General features: G+C 41.1%; 1 protein-coding gene across 1 annotated transcript in view; it reads left to right on the top strand.

Moving 5' to 3' along the window:
• The window catches only part of cops7a (COP9 constitutive photomorphogenic homolog subunit 7A), a 31,255-nt gene that overhangs the window by 6,726 nt on the left and 1,614 nt on the right, over positions 1 to 22,915 (top strand). Inside the window, exons 3-7 of the mRNA XM_060921577.1 lie at positions 10,634 to 10,709; positions 10,906 to 10,994; positions 16,803 to 17,005; positions 17,123 to 17,228; positions 20,261 to 20,430. Of these exons, the coding sequence (XP_060777560.1) occupies positions 10,634 to 10,709; positions 10,906 to 10,994; positions 16,803 to 17,005; positions 17,123 to 17,228; positions 20,261 to 20,430 (644 nt within the window). The remainder of the gene's footprint in view (positions 1 to 10,633; positions 10,710 to 10,905; positions 10,995 to 16,802; positions 17,006 to 17,122; positions 17,229 to 20,260; positions 20,431 to 22,915) is intronic.

The following is a 22,915-nucleotide window of genomic DNA, read 5'->3' as shown; positions in this document are numbered from 1 at the left end:
GGAAGTTATTTAATTTGAGGAGATTCCCAAGCAAATAATATGCATGAAATCGCTTGCGTCGCGCAGTCAAGCAGACAGAGGAAGTCCGTTTGCGCATGCGCAGGTTTACCTTCTTCGTCTTCTTTAGGGTTTACAGCAGCTGGCATCCAGTGTTGCGTTACTGCCATCTACAGGTTTACCTTTGACCATGCACTGACGGTTACATCATTCTCTTGCTAAACGAACAGCTGATCACACCGAGGTGCTCGCCGACCGCCGATATTTATTAGTTTGGTCCTGCGTTTCCTTTCCTTCGCAACATAACGTCTTTTCTTCTCGCGTTCCGTTACTGTAGTCAGTCTTTCACGTTTCATTCGCACACTCGCGTCCTCCATTTTTTTTCTCCTGTTTCAAATTTGTATCCCACAATGCCTTGTGCGAACGGGGAAAGCCCACCACGTGATGCATGACAATAGTATCTTGCATTGGGTCATGGTGAAGCAGGAAAAAATAGCGGAGAATTTAGGGCCACGTGACCCTAAATTCATTAATTGTTCTATTTAAAAAAAAAACTAATAAAATTGGAAGTCTGTGATTTCGAATTCAGTAGCTTTCAGTCCACTAAACAAAAATAATTAGGTGTCGGGGAAAATTCTTTTTATGACCTACACTTGAAAAATCTGAAAGGCAGTCTAGTTTTAATGTCTTCATGCCACCGTGTAATGTTCTTTATATTATATGGACACATCCACAAAAAAAATATGCAGGTTAATCAAAAGAATTTTGAACTGGTTCACCATTTTGACAACACATGTCCAATCAGCAGGAAAACACTGGGAGTGACATCATCAGAAAGAAACGTCGGGAAATATGTCACTCAGGTCCGCAATGTATTTTGTATGAAAAAGTAAGTTTATCAACATGAGAAGATAAACCTCGTATCTTCAAGGCAATGTGTGATTTTTTTCTTTTTATTATATCGGCACATTCGCAAACAAAACGTACCCAAGTTTATCAAAACAATTAATCGATTTCCTCACGAGTGACGTATAGAGGTTTGTGTCACGGTTTTGGTTCTCCATGTTCGGATGTAGCATGTATGAAAATTACGAGTGGTATATTTCCCAATAAAAGACTCATGTCCATATAATGTAAATCAATATTTTGGTATGTGATCAGTATTTTGGATTGGCTTTGCTTTTATTACATTCATAAAAATTAGGGTGCCGTCGTGTGTCATGCATGTGGTGTCAATATTGGAGTAAACAAGGTCAAGTGTTCCATCCTAAAGTTATATCTTATATAAATCCAGACAGGAGAGATGAAGAAAAAAATGTTTAAAGAAACACTGGAATTAGATGTGGCTATAAATGAGGTAAGCACTAGAGGTCTGCGCGGGTCGGATTTTTCAGTCCCGCTCCCGCCTGCGCCCGCATTGTGCAGTCCTGTCCGCGCCCGCAAAGAATTATGATTTTCAGTCCCACTCCCGCCCACGCCCACAAAAAAATTATGATTTTCAGTTCCGCCCGCGCCTGCCATATTTTGTCCCGCTCCCGCCCGCAAATCCTGCATGATGCAGGCGTTTGCGTTATTTCTCAGGAAAGTTCTTGTCTTGACACAGCGTGATGGTGCCCCGCCCCCTACTTTGAGTGGATTTGAGCATAAATATCTACAGCTCACGTTCATGTTTGTTATTATTTACCTTGTTTCTGAATTCAGCATGTAGTGTCTCTAATAATAATAATTAGTGCTGTCAAGCGATTAAAATATTTAATCGCGAATCGCACATTTTTATTACATGAGAAACCATTGTAATTCTCTGATCAGCATAAACAAGTGAATGGGCTTGCTTTGTACCAATGGTGGCTTTTTTATTTATTTATTTATTTATTTATTTTTTTATTGCAAAGCAGAGCTAGTAAGAGAAGTGAATTGATTTACTGCTTGCGTTAGTCTACAACTCTAATCAGAGAGACAGGTTACACAGTGACGGTAGGCTTGACTCAATGCTATCCCAGAAATCCTTCCTGTAATATGCAAATTTGGCCGCCTCTGATTGGACAGCCAAATTTGCATATTACAGGAAGGATTTCTGGGATAGCATTGAGTCAAGCCTACCGTCACTGTGTAACCTGTCTCTCTGATTAGAGTTGTAGACTAACGCAAGCAGTAAATCACTTCACTCATGGTTCTCTTGCTAGCTGGGTGTGAATTGCGAGTCATTAGAGTGATCAAAGGATTTCCCGTTAGGGTGATCACTGGCAAATTTAAGATGCCATTCCTCACTCAATCTGGCAATCTGACTCTCTGCGTAAATTTAGGCATCTTAAAATGTTTTTATTAATGCCAAATAAAATATCCAGCACAAATTATATATGATAGACATAAATTAATAATTTATAAATTTTATTTCAAACACGTTTTTAGTTAGCGGGACTGCAGCTTATCACCGCTCCCGCCCGCGCCGCATATGTGCACTCCCGCTCCCGCGCACATATGTGCACTTCCGGTCCCGCCTGCGCCCTCAATGAGCTTTCAAAATTTGTCCCGCGCCGCGCTGCTTTGCGCCGGGTCCCGCGGGAGTGCAGGGCTCTAGTAAGCACCCTGACATGCCAGACCTAGCGTTAGCTATTTTTGGAGCTTCTTTTAGCCCAACCCAAAAAAAAAAATCCTATTTTTTTTATAATGGGACTGTTTTGCGTGCACTTTGTGAGCAAAGTGAAAATTGATGTGTATTGAGTATCATCTGAACACCGCACGCACCTAATACTGAGGCTAGTGTTTCAAAGCAATATGGGTCCTATATTGTTATTGGCTCAGTGTGTCTTTTTCTTAAAGATTCCCACAGCACTCGTGCCCCATTATGTGCATTTAGAATGCAGGAATTACTCTTATGAACCCTTCTTGCTACAACTAAAGAACATCTCAAACTACTATATGCAGCATTACTTGTGATGAAAATCATTTAATAATGCTTTTCTTTCAGCATTACTCATTATTTGCTGGAGTAAAATATTAGCTCAGGTGTTCTGAAACTAGGGGTCACAACCTCAGATGACTCCAGTTGATCTACACTCACCGGCCACTTTAATAGGAACTTGTTCTTGATTCTAAGCTCCCTGTTCTTGGCTGCAGGAGTGGAACCCGGTGTGGTGGTCTCCTGTTACATGCTGAGCTGCTTTTCTGCTCACCACGGTTGTAAAGAGTTGCTATGAGTTACTATATCCTTCCTGGCAGCTCGAACCAATCTGGCCATTTTCCTCTGACCTCTCTTATCAACAAAGCGTTTGTTTCCATCTACAGAACTGTCGCTCACTCACTCGGTGTTTTTTGTTTTTCGCACCATTCTGTGTAAACTCTACAGACTGTTGTGTGTGAAAACCCCAGGAGATCAGCAGCTTCTGAAATACTCGAACCAGTCCATCTGGCTCAAACCAACACCCACAGTGAAAGTCCCACTTTGAGATCCCAATTTTTCCCATTCAGATGTTTGACGTGAACATTAACTGAAGCGCTTGATGTGTATTTGCATGACTTTATGCATTGTGCTGCTGTCAAGGGATCGGCTGATTAGAGAACTGCATCAAACAGCAGGTGGGATGGGTGTTCATAATAAAGTGGCCGGCGAGTATTAATTTAAATTAAACTGCACTATTCTAGCCTTCACTATTCTGACACACAGCACACACATAATTTGGCCAAAGACGGGACAAATTTCCCCGTCCATCTACCTCCGCTAAACAAACTAGCGCTGTGTCTGAACTCGCGTACTAATGGATTATTCTAGACCGTTATTAAGTACGAACATCAACCAGTTTTCCAAGTACAGTTAATGTTTGAATTTTAAAAACCTTCCATGTATCCTTCATTACTGAAAGGTCTGTTATGGATACCAGTCTTCTGAATTGAACACGTAGCCCATGACGACAGTGGAAAGTTTTAATCGGGACAGAGTTCATCAGTGTGTTTTAACACTGCTAAAAAAATCTCTCGACATTTTACAGTAGAGTTTGGAAACCTGATGGACAGGAATGTTTTGTCTCCCGCATCCTGTCTAGTGAATGTCATTTCCCGCATCCTGTCTAGTGAATGTCACTTTTAAATCTTTTTGGAAGAAACCCAGCGAATGTGTGAAATAATGCTACTTGTACAGTTGCTTCCACACGTGCGCAAAGTCATGGGTTAAATATAAATCAGGATCCTTCCTGTCGAGGCAAATTGCACCACCCTGCTGTAGGTTATGTCCCTGTAACAACACAACACTTCCCAATAGACTGGTAATTCAGTGCAAGGAATATTTCTTTGGTTTTCAGTCTTACATTGCACATGTGTATGTTCCTGACAAAATAAAATGTTCAGTAACATACGCAATTCACTCCAATATTACAGTAGTCCTGTATAATAAAGCTGAACCAACAAAATGGAAGTTGGTGAAGGATGAAGGCTTGGGGTCACAAACCTGGTTAAAGACGTATCTTTAAACAAAGTAGCTGCAGATGTGTCACAAAATCAAGTGTTCACCTTGTTCGACATCCAGAGCAGGCTTCAAATAGTAATTTATATGGGTGCCAATAAATTCAAAACTAGTCAGTGTTTCTTTTTATATTTTATATTGCTCCTAGGCATACCTGTCAACTTTGAGGTTTGAAAAAAAGGGATATTTCTCAGATTTTTAACTCAAAATAAGGGAAAATTTCAGAAAGTCATACCCTTCACCAAAAGTGGGTGTGCAGTTGAATGGGGGGCAATTTTCTATCTAGTATTTGTGATTTCCTGTACTCTGGTGCATGTTGGTGATAGCCAAGACCCAAACTCAATATGCTTATGGTTTATAGAGTGCATTTGTGAATAAACTATACATTTATTTTTATTTGCTTTCAGTGGTACCAGTTATTTCCCAAATTAAGGGCTAAAATACGTATCTTATGTTAAAATAAGAAGGGTCATTATATAAGCAGTCAATAAATTAAATTCCATTGCAATTTATTACGGTTTTACCATAGTCATGGCCTCGGAACGATAGATAGATAGATAGATAGATAGATAGATAGATAGATAGATAGATAGATAGATAGATAGATAGATAGATAGATAGATAGATAGATAGAGTAATAAAGAGATAAAGAGTAATATAAGATATTAAACCAAGAGTGATTTAAAATGGGTAAGTTTCAGATAGAAAATAAAATAGACAATGAGTGGATAAAACAGTTAATACACCAATTAGTTTACACTAGGCTATTTATGAGGTCTTAGCCAGGACATACTTAATGTAAACATGTGTAGCTTACCTTTGATTATTTGGGAGGCTTTCGTTTTCCCTATGGAAAATTTCTTTGCGATGGAAGAGTCTGGGAACATTCCAGCCACGCACTTGTTGAAATCATCAAAGAAAGAGAGGCTAAAGTTTTTCTTAGCTATTAGCATCGCCATCTTCACCTCAGACCTAATCAGTGTTGCCAGATACTGCTGACGTTTTCCAGCCCAAAATATGTTCAAAACCCGTCAAAATGCACTTGAAACCGCCCAACTTGGGCGGGAAACCGCCCAATCTGGCAACACTGGACTTAATCACTTGTTCAGCCTCGCCTCCAGACGTAGTTCTGTAATTACTGATGCCTGAGAGGGCGGGGACGGGAATTCATGGCCCGACTTCCTGCTGTAAACTCCTGTCAGAGGCGCGTCATGAATTCTGGACCTACCGACTTTTTATATTGTGAAAATACGGGACGTTTATATAATGTGAAAATACGGGATATTTTCGGGAAAATAAAAAAACGGGAAGACAGCGGGAAATAAGGCAAAATAAGGGATTTCCCGGGAAAAACGGGAGGGTTGACAGGTATGCTCCTAGGGCTGATTGTGATAAGGTATGTCACAATACGCTTTTCTGACATAGTGATATCTTTTATAGTGTAAAAAAAAGATTAAATAAAGATATAAAATCAGGTTTTTAGATCAAAAACAGGAAGACTAATAACTAAAAAGCTGTTCCTTGGGGCGCCATGGTGGTGCAGTGGTTAGCACTGTTGCCTCACAGCAAGAAGGTTCTGGGATCGAGCCCAGTGACCGACGGGGGCCTTTCCGTATAGAGTTTGCATGTGCTCCGGTTTCCCCCACAGTCCAAAGGCATGCAGGTTAGGCTAATTGGTGACTCTAAATTGACCGTAGGTGTGAATGTGAGTGTGAATGGTTGTTTGTCTCTGTGTGTCAGTCCTGCGATGACCTGGCGACTTGTCCAGGGTGTACCCCGCCTCTCGCCCATAGTCCACTGGGATAGGCTCCAGCTTGCCTGCGACCCTGCACAGGATAAGCAGTTATGGATGGATGGATGTTGTTCCTTATTATAGCACCCTAGAGTGGTCAAATTGGGTAATCGTCGCTGGATTCCCCCTGGGCAGAATCTTGAGTCATTTCACCAAGTTTGGTGCAAATACACAAGAGCACTACTGAGAACTAGCCTCGCTTCCTGTTTGGCAGTTTCGCCATCAAATATGATCGCAGAACTGGATAGTGCAACATGTCCAGAACTCAGGATCTACAACCCCAATTCCAAAAACGTTGGGACACTGTGTAAACTGTAAATAAAAACAGAATGTGATAATTTGCAAGTCATGGAAACCCAATATTTCATTAAAAATAGTACAAAGACAACATATCAAATGTTGAAACTGAGAAATTTTATTATTTTTTGTGAAAAAAAATGCTTATTTTGTATTTAATGTCAGCAACACAGTTCAGAAAAGTTGGGACAGAGCAGCAAAAGACTGAAAAAGTTGTCATGCTAAAAAAACGAATTTGGTTAATTGGCAACAGGTCAGTAAGATGATTGGGTATAAAAAGAGCATCCCAGAGAGACGGAGTCTCTCAGAAGTAAAAAGAGGGCGGGGTTCACCGCTCTGTGAAAGACTGCGTGGGCAAACAGTGCAACAAATTAAGAATAACGTTCCTCAATATAAAACTGCAAAGAATTTGGGGATCACATCATCTATGGTACATAATATCATGAAAAGATTCAGAGAATCTGGGGAAATCTCTGTATGCAAGAGACAAGGCTGAAAACTGACACTGGATGCCTGTGATCTTCAGGCCCTCAGGCGACACTGCATTAAAAGCAGACACGTGTCTGTAGTGGAAGTCACTGTATGGGCTCAGGAACACTTCAGAAAACCATTGTCTGTGAAAACAGTTCATTACTGCATCCACAAATGCAAGTTAAAACCAGGTATAAACAATATCCAGAAACACCGCCACCTTCTCTGGGCCTGAGCTCTTTTACAATGGACTGAGGCGAAGTGGAAAATTGTCCCGAGGTTTGACGAATCAAAAGTAGAAATTCTTTTTAGAAATCATGGACATCACGTTCTCCAGGCTAAAGAGGAGAGGGACCATCTGTTATCCATCTCATCAGTGCACAGTTCAAAAGCCAGCATCTGTGATGGTATGAGGGTGCATTAGTGCACATGACATGGGTAGCTTGTACATCTGGGAAGGCGTCATTAATGCTGAATGATATAGACATGTTTCAGAGCAACATGCTGCCATCCAGAAAAAATCTTTTTCAGGGAAGGCCTTCCTTCTTTCAGCAAGACAATGCCAAACCGCTTTTTGCACATATTGAAACTGCATGGCTCTGTAGTAAGAGTCCGGGTGCTAAACTGACCTGCTGCAGTCCAGACCTGTCTCCCATTTTTAAAACATTCGGCGTGTTATGAAGCGCAAAATATGACAAAGGAGACCCTGAACTGTTGAGCAACTGAAATTGTATATCAGGCAAGAATGGGATGACATTTCTCTTTCAAAACTACAACAATTGGTCTCCTCAGTTCCCAAACGTTTACAGAGTGTTGTTAAAAGTAGAGGTGATGCAACACCGTGGTAAACGCGCCCCTGTCCCAACTTTTTTTCTGAAACGTGTTAGACATTAAATTCAAAATGAGAATATATTTTTTTTTTAAAATTTCTCAGTTGCAACATTTGATATGTTGTCTTTGTGCTGTTTTTTTCAATGAAATATAGGTTTTGCAAATTATCCATGATTTGCAAATTATATTGTTTTAATTTACAGTTTACACAGCGTCCCAACTTTTTTGGAAATGGGGTTGTAAAAGGCATGACTTCAAATTACAATCATGATTTTAGACCAAAGATATGAAGAGCAATGAGACAAAAAAAAAAACCCAAACAAACATTTTTTCTTATTATAGCACCCCCGAGTGGTAAAATGGGGCAAATTTTTCTGGACTCCCTTTGGCTGGGGTCTTGAGTCAGTCAACCAAGTCTGATGTAGCTACATAAGTGTTGTTGAGATATGGGCTCACTTCCTGTTTGGTGGCTTCACCATCAAAGTTCAGTGGATGACAGCAGCTGTATTGTTTGCCCTAACAAAATTCTCTGGGTCAGAAGCCTCTGTAGATGATGCGTCCCAAATTTGTTGGCGGTAGGATCAATGATCTAGGAGCAGTGATGGGAATAACAGCGTTAGAAATAAACGGCGTTACTAACGGCGTTATTTTTTTTAGTAACGAATAATCTAACTAATTACTTTTTACATCGTTATAACGCCGTTCCTGTTACTTACAGTAAAGTGCTATGCGTTACTTTATTAAAGCTGTTTTCATCTGGCACGCTGCTCGTTCAGCCTTTCTTTACTCTGCTTTAGTGTGGGGCAGGGGAGATGTGAGACAACGGCATAGTAAGCCAATCAGAGTAGATTTGGACAACATACGTACAACATGCGTAGGTAGGCTACGTCTACTGTACTACTGCGCACACTTTCAATCAGAAGACACAGCGATGGCGAGCGGTCAGCCCAAGACTACGTTTTCAAATTGGGAATACAGCCATTACTTTTCATTACTTGAAATAAAAGGCAAAAATGTCTAAGTGCAATGCACATTATGTTGAGGAACAAAGCGTTTGTCCTCGTCAGTGGCCAGTAATTCAAACCTTATGAAGCACCTCATCTCATGGCCAGTGATGGGAATAACGGCGTTAGAAATAAACGGCGTTACTAACGGCATTATTTTTTTTTTTATAACGAGTAATCTAAGTTGCATACCAGTTTGATTTATTTAATATGCACTATGAAGAGTCTATATACAGTACATATATTTTATTATTTATTTTTTTGGTACATTGCTTGACACACATTTCATTTTTGACTCGTGTGATAGCCAGTTGCAGCTCTTGTTTAAGTTAAGTGAATAAATATCAAAAGTTCTAAAACATTTAGAAACTGAGTTTTATTCTGTCATTAGTAACATAACAATTTTAATAAGTACAAAAATATATTAAATTTGATAGATTTCTTATCTCACATTGTCCCACAAAAATATTAATATAGTGTAGATAACGTTACTAATTGGTTCTGTTAAGTGTCCATTTCAGTCATTAAACACATTTAACATTCACTTTTATTATGATTACACTAATGCCGCTTTTCCACTACCAACGCGGCTGAGTCGGGCTGAGCCGTGCCGTGCTGAGTCGAGCTGAGCGGGGCTGTTGGAGTTGCATTTCGACTACAACCGCGCTGAACCGTGCTGGCTAGAAGTGGGTGGACACATTGGGTGGAGTTAGCAAAAGTGGGTGGACGTCACGTGATGTCGTTAGGCGGCGCAAACAGTGACATCAGTGAGCTTTTAAGCGGTAGTCTCACGACCCGGAGAGTAAACAATAAACATGGAAGACATGGAGTCGTTAGTGTTGCTGGTCTTGGTGCTGTGGCTTGTTGTCACCGACAACGCCAACAGATACTGGCAAGAGCGTATAGATGAGGCGAGGCGCATAAGGCTTCAGAAATTCTCGTAATTCGTAATTATTCTTCTTCCGGGTTTACGGTGTTTACAGATCCCAGCGTGCTCGCGGGGCGTGTGAGGACACTCCTCCTCACCAATCAGTGCACAGGGGAGTGTCTCCTCACGCCCCTAGCCCCACTCGGCTCGGTTTGGCTCGCTTCAGCCCCACTCCAAAACCGTGCGAGTTTTGGGTGCTGAGTAGGGCTGAAGCGAGCTGAGCTGTGCTGCTCTGAGGTAGTCGAAACGCGAGCCGTGTCGGGCTGAAGTGAGCTGAAAAAGGGTAGTGGAAAAGGGCCATAATTGAATTTGATTTTTGGGGGGGGGTAACACAAAATGTAACGGAATAATTACTTTCCCTGGTAATTAGTTACTTTTATGACAAAGTAACTCAGTTACTAACTCAGTTACTTTTTGGGAAAAAGTAGCTAGTAACTATAACTAATTACTTTTTGAAAGTAACGTGCCCAACACTGTCTAGGAGTAATTCATAAAAGTAGGGGTTTTTTTTTGAAAGGTCAAAATGGTGAAAAATCCAATATGGTGGATTTTAACGGCAGTGGGTGCATTCGAATTAAGATGATCCAAGTATTCAGGTGAAAAAGATCACAACCCTGGGATAATTGGTTCAAAAGTTATAAGCAAAAACATACCTTGAAATTTGGCTGACAGCTCAAAATGTTAATTTTTTGCTCATTTCATGAAGGGTGCCAATCAGATGTGGTGTCCTCTACTCTGTAGCTATCGCATATAATGAACCATTTGAAGTGCTCTCACACTATAGCTTACATCGTCTGTTTCATTACCTCGAGACTTTCTTATCTCGCTGTCTTTTCCCTCCCTCTTGCCTGTACCAGCTGGAGACAGGTCCTCATGCTCCTGTCTATCAACTCCTCAATCTCTTCGCTTACGGAACCTACTCTGACTACAAAGGTAAGCGGAAAAACCCAAAAAAACCAAAAAAAAACCAACTTTGACTGTCAGTTCTGCTCCGTCAGACTCTGGAAGGATTCTCACATAAGTCTGTCCAGCTCACCATTGCTCTGAATACGAACTAACTGTATTAAAAGCAGCTGGTTATCTCTTGTAAGTCCAGTTTTTATAACGTTTCTGTCCTTCTGCCTTTCAGAGAGGGCGTCCTCGCTCCCAGAGTTAACACCTTCCCAGAAGAACAAGCTCCGTCACCTGTCAATCATCAGTCTGGCCTCCAATCTAAAGGTACATTTCAATTCAACTCAAGTTTTATTTCTGTTTTACTATCAACGTTGTCACAAAGCAGTGTTCCAGAAATCCAGATGGAGATTTGAGTGAATCACAGGCCACATTGTCAAGGAAACCCCACACACACACACACCCCACCCCCGCCAAGACAACATGAGGAAGAAACCTTGACGTGAACCAGACTCAAAAAGGAACTCGTCCTCTTCCTCTGTCCAGTTTTTGCAGCAGTTGCTCAGATCAGAAATGCCATATGCATTTCAGAAGCTGATGGAAGTATTTGAATATGAAGTTCCTACTTTATATTTACATTATACATGGTGGCCATAGTCTGAGACCACACTGAGACTGTTTTGTTTGTAATTGGAAAGAAAAGGAAAGGTTCAAAATCGTAAATATTCAGTTTTCCAAATTCTGTGTGAGATATTTTTTTTTTTTTTTTTAAATAACCCCGCTCCGAGGGGGGATTATTTCCATCCATCTGAAACACCCTTTTTCTGAGCAATCACAAATCATAGCCACTTGGTACCAAACTTCAGCTTGGGGTTCTATACCGTGTATACTGTTTTCACGTCTGTCGCACATCCACTTCCTGTTTACTGACTGAATGTATTTATGAAACAGCATGATTTACAAAATTTTCGTAACATTTTTCTCAGCAACTACAAATCACAGCTGCTTGATATTTGGTACCGAGCTTCAGCTTGGGGTTCTATACCGTGTGTACCGTTTTCAGGTCTGTCGCACATCGACTTCCTGTTTACCGACTGAACGTATTTATGAAACATACAGGGTGGATTTTGACGCTATTTCAAGAAGCATGCTGTTTCAGAATGCCAGTTTCTCAGGATGCTATTTGAAATCCCTGAGGAGAGACACGGCTCTTTACTTACTTGTTTCAGGGTTCATTATTTGTTGACGTCAAGATTCATAAGTAAATAATTCCTTCGATTGCTTGCATTCTGATGTAAGCGAGAGTGGGAGGATACGTAAGTGAGCAGTAACTCACAGCTGAGCTTGTCTGGTCAGTGTTGAAATTTAAGCAAGTTTTTATATATATTTGTAAATCTTTTCAACAAAAAAAAGGTCTGACATTCCTTGAAGTTTATCCTGTCCATGTTCAGACGTCACTCCCGTGGATTTGATCTAACATGAGTCATGATGTTTTATATCAACTTGTGGCGTCTGGATCAGCTCAAGCGTAAACTGTCAATTAAACAAAAAAGATGACAAACCAAATGTTTAAAAATGTAAAAAAAAAAAAAGTAACGTCAACATTCTACAAACTTTTTTCCCCTCAAGTCACTGCTGATAGTGTAATTAAATCTAATTAAGCCGTTTGTATTAAATTAGTAAAGAAGGTAAAAGAGACGTATTTTCACTCATGGTCTCAGACTGTTGCCTCCACTGTATTTATTTGCATATAAATGCAAATAAAAAAAAAAATCTCAACGCTCTCACATACACAAAGTATAGTCCTAATCAGACAATAATGGTTTAGATGGTCATGGTTTTGTCCAGTCCCTTAATGGTTACAGCACTGGGATGTAGTTTAACAGCTTAGTTATAGAGCTAGATCAATCTGTGATCGATTTACCAGCTTTATTTCTGATGATAACGCTGGATCATAAAAATGTGCTATAAATTCCGTGAACGTTTTTTATATCTTGATTTAAGTAGTTAATACAGAATCCACAACAAAATGCAAAGGAAGATGTGTTTAAGATTTAAAAAAAAAAAAGACATTCTAGCAAAAATTTATATGCATTAAATACATTTATGTGCATTAAATAAAGTAAGATTGATTTAAAAAAAATTTTTTTCCTTTGTTTTGAACTTGGTAGTAGCAAGATGTGTGTTTAAAATAGGGCTGTCGAAGTTAATGCGATATTAACGCGATCTCAATTTATCGCGATTAAAAAAAATAGTGGCGTTAACGCAAATTCTAATTTGGCCCTGCGAGTCACCCGTAGTTCCTGTTGAGGCTTGTCGCGCGCTGCTTCAATAAGGCCTCTGCATGCTTTTGCGACAAGGCTTTCGCAGATAGCTTTTCGCAGACAGTTGTAATTTATCGTTGAGCGGGGAGTAACAGGCGTGCGCGATGTTATTCACCGCCACAACGCAAGGGGGCACGAAGTCGCTAGGAGTAGTTGGTGGGTGTGGTTAGTGGAGTGTTTATCCTCCGGATACTTATAATGACTAGAACTTTTTTTTTTTATAATGACTAGAACTGGAGTCGTATAGATGTACGTACTTCCTCGATCAACCGCTCTTCATGCTGCTCCATCTTCGCTCGTGTTTCTAAAAATGCCGGTCGTGAAAACAAACCAAACCGGGAAAGTAGGGAAGCGGAAGTGCGTGTACAGCGGATGTAGAGTGGACCAATCAGAGCCCTCTTGTCTGCGAGGCTTCTGCGGTGGTCACAATTTTTGGGAGGTGCGCGCAGAGCATCTGCGAAGGTGGGGGGGCTACGCAGACACTGTCTGCGATGCTATCTGCGAGGACTGGGTTGTCAGCATAAATTGGCCTTAAAGGCCTCTGCATGCTCTTGCGACAAGGCTTTCGCAGACAGCTTTTCGCAGACAGTTGTAATTTATCGTTGAGTGGGGAGTAAAGGCCAATTTATGCTGACAACCTAGTCCTCGCAGATAGCGTCACAGACAGTGTCTGCGTAGCCCCCCCACCTTCGCAGACGCTCTGCGCGCACCTCCCAAAAATTGTGACCACCGCAGAAGCCTCGCAGACAAGAGGGCTCTGATTGGTCCACTCTACATCCGCTGTACACGCACTTCCGCTTCCCTACTTTCCCGGTTTGGTTTGTTTTCACGACCGGCATTTTTACAAACACGAGCGAAGATGGAGCAGCACGAAGAGCGGTTGATCGAGGAAGTGAGGAAGTACGTACATCTATACGACTCCAATTCTAGTCGTTATAAGTAACCGGAGGATAAACACTCCACTAACCACACCCACCAACTACTCCTAGTGATTTCGCGACTTCGCGCCCCCTTGCGTTGTAGCGGTGAATAACATCGCGCACGCCTATTTACTAAGTGTGAGTGATGGAGAGAGGTCTGTTAAACGGGAGGTTTCATTTCAAAAGTTTCATTTCAAAAGAAGTGTGATTGAGTTGGTTTTGGTATGCACTTTGTAGTTCTAAAATACTTTTGTAAAGTGAGATTTCAGTATGCTGTAGCACTGTGATACGACACTAAATGTCTTTATTGAAGTCCAACTGCAATTTATTTTTGTTTGCACAGCACTGTGAAGTCCTATAGGCTGTGACTGACTGCAGCTCCAGCACAATTGAAGTTTTATTTCATTTTTATTTTCTTTTGTCACGTCTGAACTGAGACACAGTAGTATGCGACTCCATGTTTTATATTTGAGACTACAGCTCCCTAATCCATTACAAAATCCAATTTTATGTTTTGTATGTTCAGTACTGCCTAGTATGTGAGTGAATAAACTCCCGTACCATTTTCTCTTGTCCCAGCAGGTTTTAACAAGTACTTTTAGCATAAAATGTGTTCACCATTTTAATTGTAACATTTCACTTGAAAAGCCTTATTCATTTACACAGATTTAAAAAAATGCGATTAATCGCGATTAACTGTATGAAATTCTGAGATTAATCGCGATTAAATTTTTTAATCGTTTGACAGCCCTAGTTTAAAAACATGCAGTATAATTTGATCTTACAGGTTTATGGTTTAGAGATTAAAACAAAACAAAAAAAAACCATACCAAACATGCATCGTATGGGTTTCCCAGGGGGGTAGTTCAACAAATAATTCTTTATGTTCTACTTAAAAAGCTAGTTTTCTACAGTGATGTTAAACACTTCCTGTCCGCTTTATTAGAAAAAAAATAATGCACGTTCATACTAATCAGCCAATCGTATGGCAGCAGCACAATGCAAAAAATCATGCAGACGCAGGTCAAGAGTTTCAGGTAATGTTCACATTAAGCGTTAGAATGGGGGAATATGTGAGCCCTGCGACGTTGATTGTGGTATCGGTGTTGGTGCCAGATGGACTGGTTTGAGTATGTCAGAAACCGCTGATTTCCTGGGGTTTTCTCACACAGTAGTCTCTCGAGTTTACACAGAATGGTGTAGAGGAAAAAACCCCATCCTGTGAGCAGAGGGTCTGCAGGCTGAAGCACATTGTTGATGAGCGAGATAAGAGGAGAATGAGTAAACTGGTCTAAGCTGACAGGAAGGATATAATACAGCCATGGTGAGCAGAAAAACATCTCAGAACACACAACACATCAGAGCTTGGTGTGGGTGGGCTACAACAGCATGAAGATCACATCGGGTTTCACTCCTGTCAGTGAAGAACGGGAATCGCCCAACCTGGACAGGTGATCTCCCCCTCCGCCAGGTTGTCCAGGTTGGATGATCCTGTGCTCACGTTAGCCTCGGGTTCCTGTTCCTGACGAACGGCAGTGGAACACCGCAAGGTTCAGCGGGCTGTACATGCTGAGATGCTTTTCTGCTCATCATGGTTGTAAGGAGTGATATGAGTAACTACTGTATATAAACCATTCTGACCATTTTCCTCTGACCTCTCTTCTCAACAAGGCTTTGTCACTCGCTCAGTTTTTTTTTCCCCTGCACCATCCTGTGTAAACTCTAGAGAACGCTGTGTGAGAGAACCCCAGGAGATCAGCAGTGTATGAAATACTCAAACCAGTCCATGCGATACTACGGAAGCCGCGAGAGGCCCTTCATATAATGTTTTTTTTTTTTTAATTCACCTTGTTATCCCGAGATAACGACATAATTAATTCAGGATCTCGAGAAAACAAAACCGTTATTTCGAGATCTCGAGAAAACAAAACAATTATTTCATGATCTCAGCTGGATCACTGTATCTCCGTCGGTAGAGACGAAGCCGGGCCAGTCTTCTGCGGAGGTGCCACGGACTAATTTTGAAATTATCCCTTATTAAAAGACTTGATGCAATCTCTCCCTGTGTCAACCCCTGATCAAAATATTGCCTTATTAGGTGATCGATTATTCCAGACATTCTAATGACCAAAGTTGCGTCTATACAGAATGAGAAATGGCCACGAAGTCAGCATATCACAAGTCTCTTGGTGCACCTGAATGAACCATTTCTCAGCTGTTTACTCGAGATCATGAAATAATTTTGTTTTCTCGAGATCCTGAATTAATTTATGTCTTTATCTCGGGATAACAAGGTGAATAAAAAAAGATTATATGAAGGGCCTCTCGCGGCTTCCGTACGATACCAACATCCATGCCACAGTTAAAGTGTCGGATCTCGAACACTACGTGAAGCTCTTGACCTGTATCTGCGTTTTTGTTTGTTTGTTTGCATTGCGCTGCTGCTGCCATATGATTGGCTGATTTTGGATAACTGCATGAATGTTGAGGTGTTTGTAATGAAGTGGACATTGAGTGCATAATCAGTGTAACTATTTGGGTGATGTTCTAGCTAGTTCAGTGTCTGCTTTTCTCTGGGAAGGGATGACTGGCTTGATTTTGTGTCATTCAGTCATTCTGAGAGATGAGTTTTTGCCCTCTGTAGCTCAAATATCAAAACCTGTAACCTTTCGAGAAAACATTCAAATGTACATTCATGAAATACACCATGTAAAAAAACAAGTTCATATTCAAACGCTTTTGTCCACTTCATATGACTCCTCGGGTTAATTACTGTGTTCAGCTGTGCAGAGTCATTATGCGCAGAACTGTTTGTTTTTGCTGCTTCAAAAAACAACCACCCTTTTCCTAATGTTCAAATGGACTCAAAGCCAGCCATCTGTTTGCTCCAGTGCCTGCCCTACTCGCTGCTGCTCCAGCAATTGGAGCTGAAGAATGTGCGTGAGCTGGAGGACTTGCTCATCGAGGCCGTCTACTGCGACATCATCCACGGCAAACTGGACCAGCGCAACCAGCAGGTGGAGGTGGACTTCAGCGTGGGCCGTGACCTCGGTCCTAACGAGCTGCCAAACATCGCCAACACGCTACAGGAGTGGTGCGTGTGAGAGAGAGAGAGACTCTGTATATGTCTGTCTGATCTGCGGGTAGAAACTGCATGTAAGCGTTTGATGAAAAGTGTTTTGATGCAGCGTGTCATCTCTTTGACTGTCAGGTGTGCAGGATGTGAGGCGGTGTTGTGTGGCATTGAAGAGCAAGTCTCCAGAGCTAACCAGTACAGAGAGAGCCAACTCAAAGTTAAAGTGCAAGTGGAGACCGAGGTCAGTAAGAAATGGGATATGTTTGGGATTTGATCTGACCCTGTGAGCGGTTATTTATTTCTTAACTGCGGGACCCTGAAGGAATTCAGAGCAATATTCTGAGCTTCAGTCTAAAGGCAGACATTTACTTTATGCTTTATTTATTTACAGTGGTGCTTGAACGTTTGTGAACCCTTTAGAATTTTCTATATTTCTGCATAAATATGACCGAAGACATCATCAGAATTTCACACAAGTCCTAAAAGTAGATAAAGAGAACCCAGTTAAACAAATGAGACACAAATATTATACTTGGTCATTTATTTATTGAGGAAAATGATCCGATATTACATATCTGTGAGTGGCAAAAGTATGTGAACCTCTAGGGTTAGCAGTTAATTTGAAGGTGAAATTAGAGTCAGGTGTTTTCAATCAATGGGATGACAATCAGGTGTGAGTGGGCACCCTGTTTTATTTAAAGAACAGGGATCTATCAAAGACTGATCTTCACAACACATGTTTGTGGAAGTGTATCATGGCATAAACAAAGGAGATTTCTGAGGACCTCAGAAAAAGCATTGTTGATGCTCATCAGGCTGGAAAAGGTTACAAAACCATCTCTAAAGAGTTTGGACCCTACCAATCCACACAGACAGACAGATTGTGTACAAATGGAGGAAATTCAAGACCATTGTTACCCTCCCCAGGAGTGGTCGACCAACAAAGATCACTCCAAGAGCAAGGCGTGTAATAGTCAGCGAGGTCACAAAGGACCCCAGGGTAACTTCTAAGCAACTGAAGGCCTCTCCCACATTGGCTAATGTTAATGTTCATGAGTCCACCATCAGGAGAACACTGAACAACAATGGTGTGCATGGCAGGGTTGCAAGGAGAGCCACTGCTCTCCAAAAAGAACATTGCTGCTCGTCTGCAGTTTGCTAAAGATCACGTAGACAAGCAAGAAGACTATTGGAAAAATGTTTTGTGGACAGATGAGACCGAAATAGAACTTTTTGGTTTAAATGAGAAGCGTTATGTTTGGAGAAAGAAAAACACTGCATTCCAGCATAAGAACCTTATCCCATCTGTGAAACACGGTGGTGGTAGTATCATGGTTTGGGCCTGTTTTGCTGCATCTGGGCCAGGACGGCTTGCCATCATTGATGGAACAATGAATTCTGAATTATACCAGCGAATTCTAAAGGAAAATGTCAGGACATCTGTCCATGAACTGAATCTCAAGAGAAGGTGGGTCATGCAGCAAGACAATGACCCTAAGCACACAAGTCGTTCTACCAAAGAATGGTTAAAGAAGAATAAAGTTAATGTTTTGGAATGGCCAAGTCAAAGTCCTGACCTTAATCCAATCAAAATGTTGTGGAAGGACCTGAAGTGAGCAGTTCATGTGAGGAAACCCACCAACATCCCAGAGTTGAAGCGGTTCTGTACGGAGGAACGGGCTAAAATTCCTCCAAGCCAGTGTGCAGGACTGATCAACAGTTACCGGAAATGTTTAGTTGCAGTTATTGCTGCACAAGGGGGTCACGCCAGATACTGAAAGCAAAGGTTGACATACTTTTGCCACTCACAGATATGTAATATTGGATCATTTTCCTCAATAAATAAATGACTAAGTATAATATTCTTGTCTCATTTGTTTAACTGGGTTCTCTTTATCTACTTTTAGGACTTGTGTGAAAATCTGATGGTGTTTTAGGTCATATTTATGCAGAAATATAGAAAATTCTAAAGGGTTCACAAACTTTCAAGCACCAGTGTAGGTAAAAGATGCACACTGTTGTGAGAATTAGAGCTGCGGTGTTTAGTTTTAATAGAAGACTCCACCGAAATAATCAGGAGATCTGCAGCACGGTCCAAATGGAAAATTGTTCAGAGAGCTTTGATGCAGTCAAACTGTCATTGTTTGGCTAGGCGCATTTAATTTGGCTGTTTTACTTGGACCGTCTGACTGACTTGTGTTTTCCCCGAAGATAATTACATGCCATATTGAAATGTGGCTGCATGGATTTAAAGGGCGCTATTTATTTTCTGTACCTTATCTTCTCTGGTATAGCATGCAATAATATAAAAGATACTTCACTAATGCATTACCAGGCAGCTTGTTTCCATCCAGCGTCATGTTGTAATTCTTCACGGTCGGGAGTAATCTTTGGTCAGGTTACGACTCTGGCTGTTTCCCCATCCAAGTGATATTTTTATATGAAAAATGTCAAAATGCACAAAAGTAAATGATCGAAATGTCAAATATCAAATGCAGTTTTCAACTATAGTGAAAAATTGCACTCTCTGGAGCTGATGTATGTATAAAAATTGTATTTTATTTTTTTAAATGAATGGTATAGCAATAAACGACAATGGATGTACTTTCCATTTCCAGCTCCAGTATATCAGCAGGTACATTTTTACCCCAAAGGAAAGCTAAAACAAGAAAGAAAAGGAACCACTTTTTCCTGGTCCAAGTCACACTTGATCCTTGTGTAACGTTATTAAGTCGTTCGTATATTCTGGACGTACTTGCTATAGAGTGTTTGGTTTTGTTTTTTGGTTGTAATGTACAGCCTGTCTATGCACAGCAGAAGGAATCGCAGCCTGTTGTGCATATCCTTTGCAGCAATTAAATTTGTTGTTCACATGTAATTTGATTTTCGAAACGCACAGTTATTGTAGAACAAAATTTTCCCACCACTAAAGCCTGCTCAAGCCTCCCGTATTGCGTTTGAATTGCTTCCAGGATGCACATTAGACCTGGTTTGTAGCCAGCTGGCGTGAAATCCTAAACTGTATGTGTTTTGCGATAAACCCCCACAAACCCCAGCACTTCTGCATTGTGTAATGCGTTTATTCTGTGAAGCCAGCAAATTTAAATCCAAAATTCAATTAAAGGGATTTATCAGAAACCTCTTCAAAGACTGGTACTTGGGGCATTATTATTATTATTATTATTATTATTATTATTATTATTATTATTATTAGGGTGCTTAAACACAGAGGTTTCCACCTTTTTTTTTTTTTTTTTGTGCCTTTTTATTTAGGTGTCAAATCTACAGAAAACCCTGAAGGCCAGCTCTGCGTCACCATCTTCTGGCCCCGCCACCGGTGGAGCAGCGTCCAATCAAGATGCAGATCAACCAGCTGAGCCACGAGACCCTGCCTCTTCTCAGGAATCCCGGCAACCGGGGAAAAAGAGTTCAAAGGTCAAAGGGTAAGTTATTTTGGAGACCGAGGCAGGAAAAAGCACTAAGCAGTCATACTTAAGGGACCGTGTAGGTCAGCGCGTCAGTCTGACTCGGTTCAAAGTGGCCGTTTTCAGCCAAAAACGTAGTCAAGGACTCGAATGTGTGAACTGATGAAATGCAGCGAAGCAACGTCATGTTTTCAGGTGGTGATAACTTGTCTAGAAATGTATTCCATTACATCACAGGTATTTAGCAGACGCTGTTATCCAGAGCAGCCTGGGGAGCAGTTAGGGGTTAGGCGCCTTGCTCAAGGGCACTTCAGCCAGTTCTGCTGGTCCAGGGAATCAAACCAGCAACCTTTTGGTCCCAAAGCTGTTTCTCGAACCTTTAGGCCAGGGCTTCCCAGTCTATTATGAAAGTGATTTTTGTTTTCAGCAGGATAGTCAGGCTGATTTTTGAGTCTGATTTGCTCCTTCTGATACTCACAGGGATGTTCCCCATTTGAGACGCGTCGGAACCAATTATCTGCCCAAATAACCGTAGTGTGACTGGTTTTTACACACACACACATTCAGAGCCTGCCTGATATTAAATCGTAAATGTCAAACATGCGAATGAGAGCAAGCTGACCAGGAAGCGGATGTTACATACTTGTAAGGAACATTATCTCCATAGCATTGGAAGGTCACAGAATATACAGTGGTCTCCACAATTATTGGCTCCCTTGTAACTATTAGTGGGCGGCACGGTGGTGTAGTGGTTAGCGCTGTCGCCTCACAGCAAGAAGGTCCGGGTTCGAGCCCCGTGGCCGGCGAGGGCCTTTCTGTGTGGAGTTTGCATGTTCTCCCCGTGTCTGCGTGGGTTTCCTCCGGGTGCTCCGGTTTCCCCCACAGTCCAAAGACATGCAGGTTAGGTTAATATGGGACGGCCTTGAGAGAGGGACCTAGCTCACAACTGCTCCCCGGGCGCTGTTAGCATGGTTGCCCACTGCTTTGGGTATGTGTACACTAGGGCTGCGTACCTAAATGTAACCTCAGGTACAGGTACCGGTACAGAGGTTTAGGTACAGGTCCAGACCTGTACCTGTACCTGAACAATTTGATAAATTCTTCTGAACTTCTTCAATAATGACAGAAACATTAATAAACTGTTGACAACTTGTCAGTATCTTTATTCAAAGAAAACCGAACATAACTAGGTTTCCTACCTCACTTCTCAGTCACCCTCTCAGTCTCACACTATAGTTAACTTGGGACAAAAAGTCATAAGTTGTCTCACAGCGAGAAGTGACTACACTAGAGTATTACAGACTACGCGCAGTCCGCAGCCTTTAATTTACGCGGCAAAATTACACAAAGCAACAAAGGCTGCCAATGCCAGCAAAGGAAAAATAGCTGACCTGCTTTTGAGTCTTTTTGACCAATCAGAACGCTGGATCAGCCAAACTCTCGCAATGTCTCGTGAGACTGTGGCGAGAGGATCTCAAATCAAAGATGGCTCTGATTTCAAGTTTCAGCACGGCATTTTACGTCTTTTCCAGTGCTAAATTTTCGTCTTTGTGGTAGGATTTACGCATCTTCAGTCACAAAATAAACAGATACTTGGTGTAAATTTATATCGGTACAGTACCGGTACTTCATGATCTGGTATTTTGGACCTGTACCGAATCGATTTTCACGGTACAGTACCGGTACGCAGCCCTAGTGTGTGCGCTCATTGCTTCAGATGGGTTAAATGCAGAGAGGAATTTCACAAATGTGTGATGAATAAAGTTGTTCGTTCTTTCTTTCTTTCTTTCTTTCTTTCTTTCTTTCTTTCTTTCTTTCTTTCTTTAAAAAGGGTTAGGGAAAAAAATCCACCTTTTGTTGAAGTCACTTCATCTCACACTGGCAAAAAAAAAAAAGAGAGAGAGAAATACAACCTTTAATTGAGAAATTTATTCAGAGCAAATCAAATCCCTCATCAAGGAAATTATTTTCGACAAAAACACACTGTCTTTAGGCACATGTAAAGAAATGCTGTCGACTAAAAATAATGAAATAATGTTTAAATATTAAAAAAAAATACCATAAGCAGTAAGCCATAATATAAATGAAGCAAAGTCGATATTTGGTGTGAGACGACCCTTTGCTTTTAAAAAAAAAAAAAGTCTCAGGTCCTGTGAGTGCAGTTTTATGCGGAAGTGAGCTGTAGGTTTTACTGAGCATCTTCCAGAACCAGCCACAGTTCTCCTGGACACTTTGTCACACTCGCGTCTTCATTTTGCACCAAAACCCAGCAGCCTTCATTATGTTCTCTTTTTTCATCTGAAAAGCGCTCTCTTATGGAACATGCTGCTCAGATACAGGTTGTTGTTGTTTTCCCTTCTGTTACATTTTAATTTTGTGCTGGAAAATGAAAGTTTGGACTCTAAAATGTTTTTGTACTGACTCGATAATGTAGAAGTCATAAAATAGAAATCTATAACAAAGTTTGTATGGGGGTTGAAAAAAAAAAAGAATAGGGTGCCTA

The sequence above is a fragment of the Neoarius graeffei genome, chromosome 5 (assembly GCF_027579695.1).
Source record: "Neoarius graeffei isolate fNeoGra1 chromosome 5, fNeoGra1.pri, whole genome shotgun sequence".
Lineage (NCBI taxonomy): Eukaryota > Metazoa > Chordata > Actinopteri > Siluriformes > Ariidae > Neoarius > Neoarius graeffei.
This window is presented reverse-complemented; position numbering and strand designations above follow the sequence as displayed.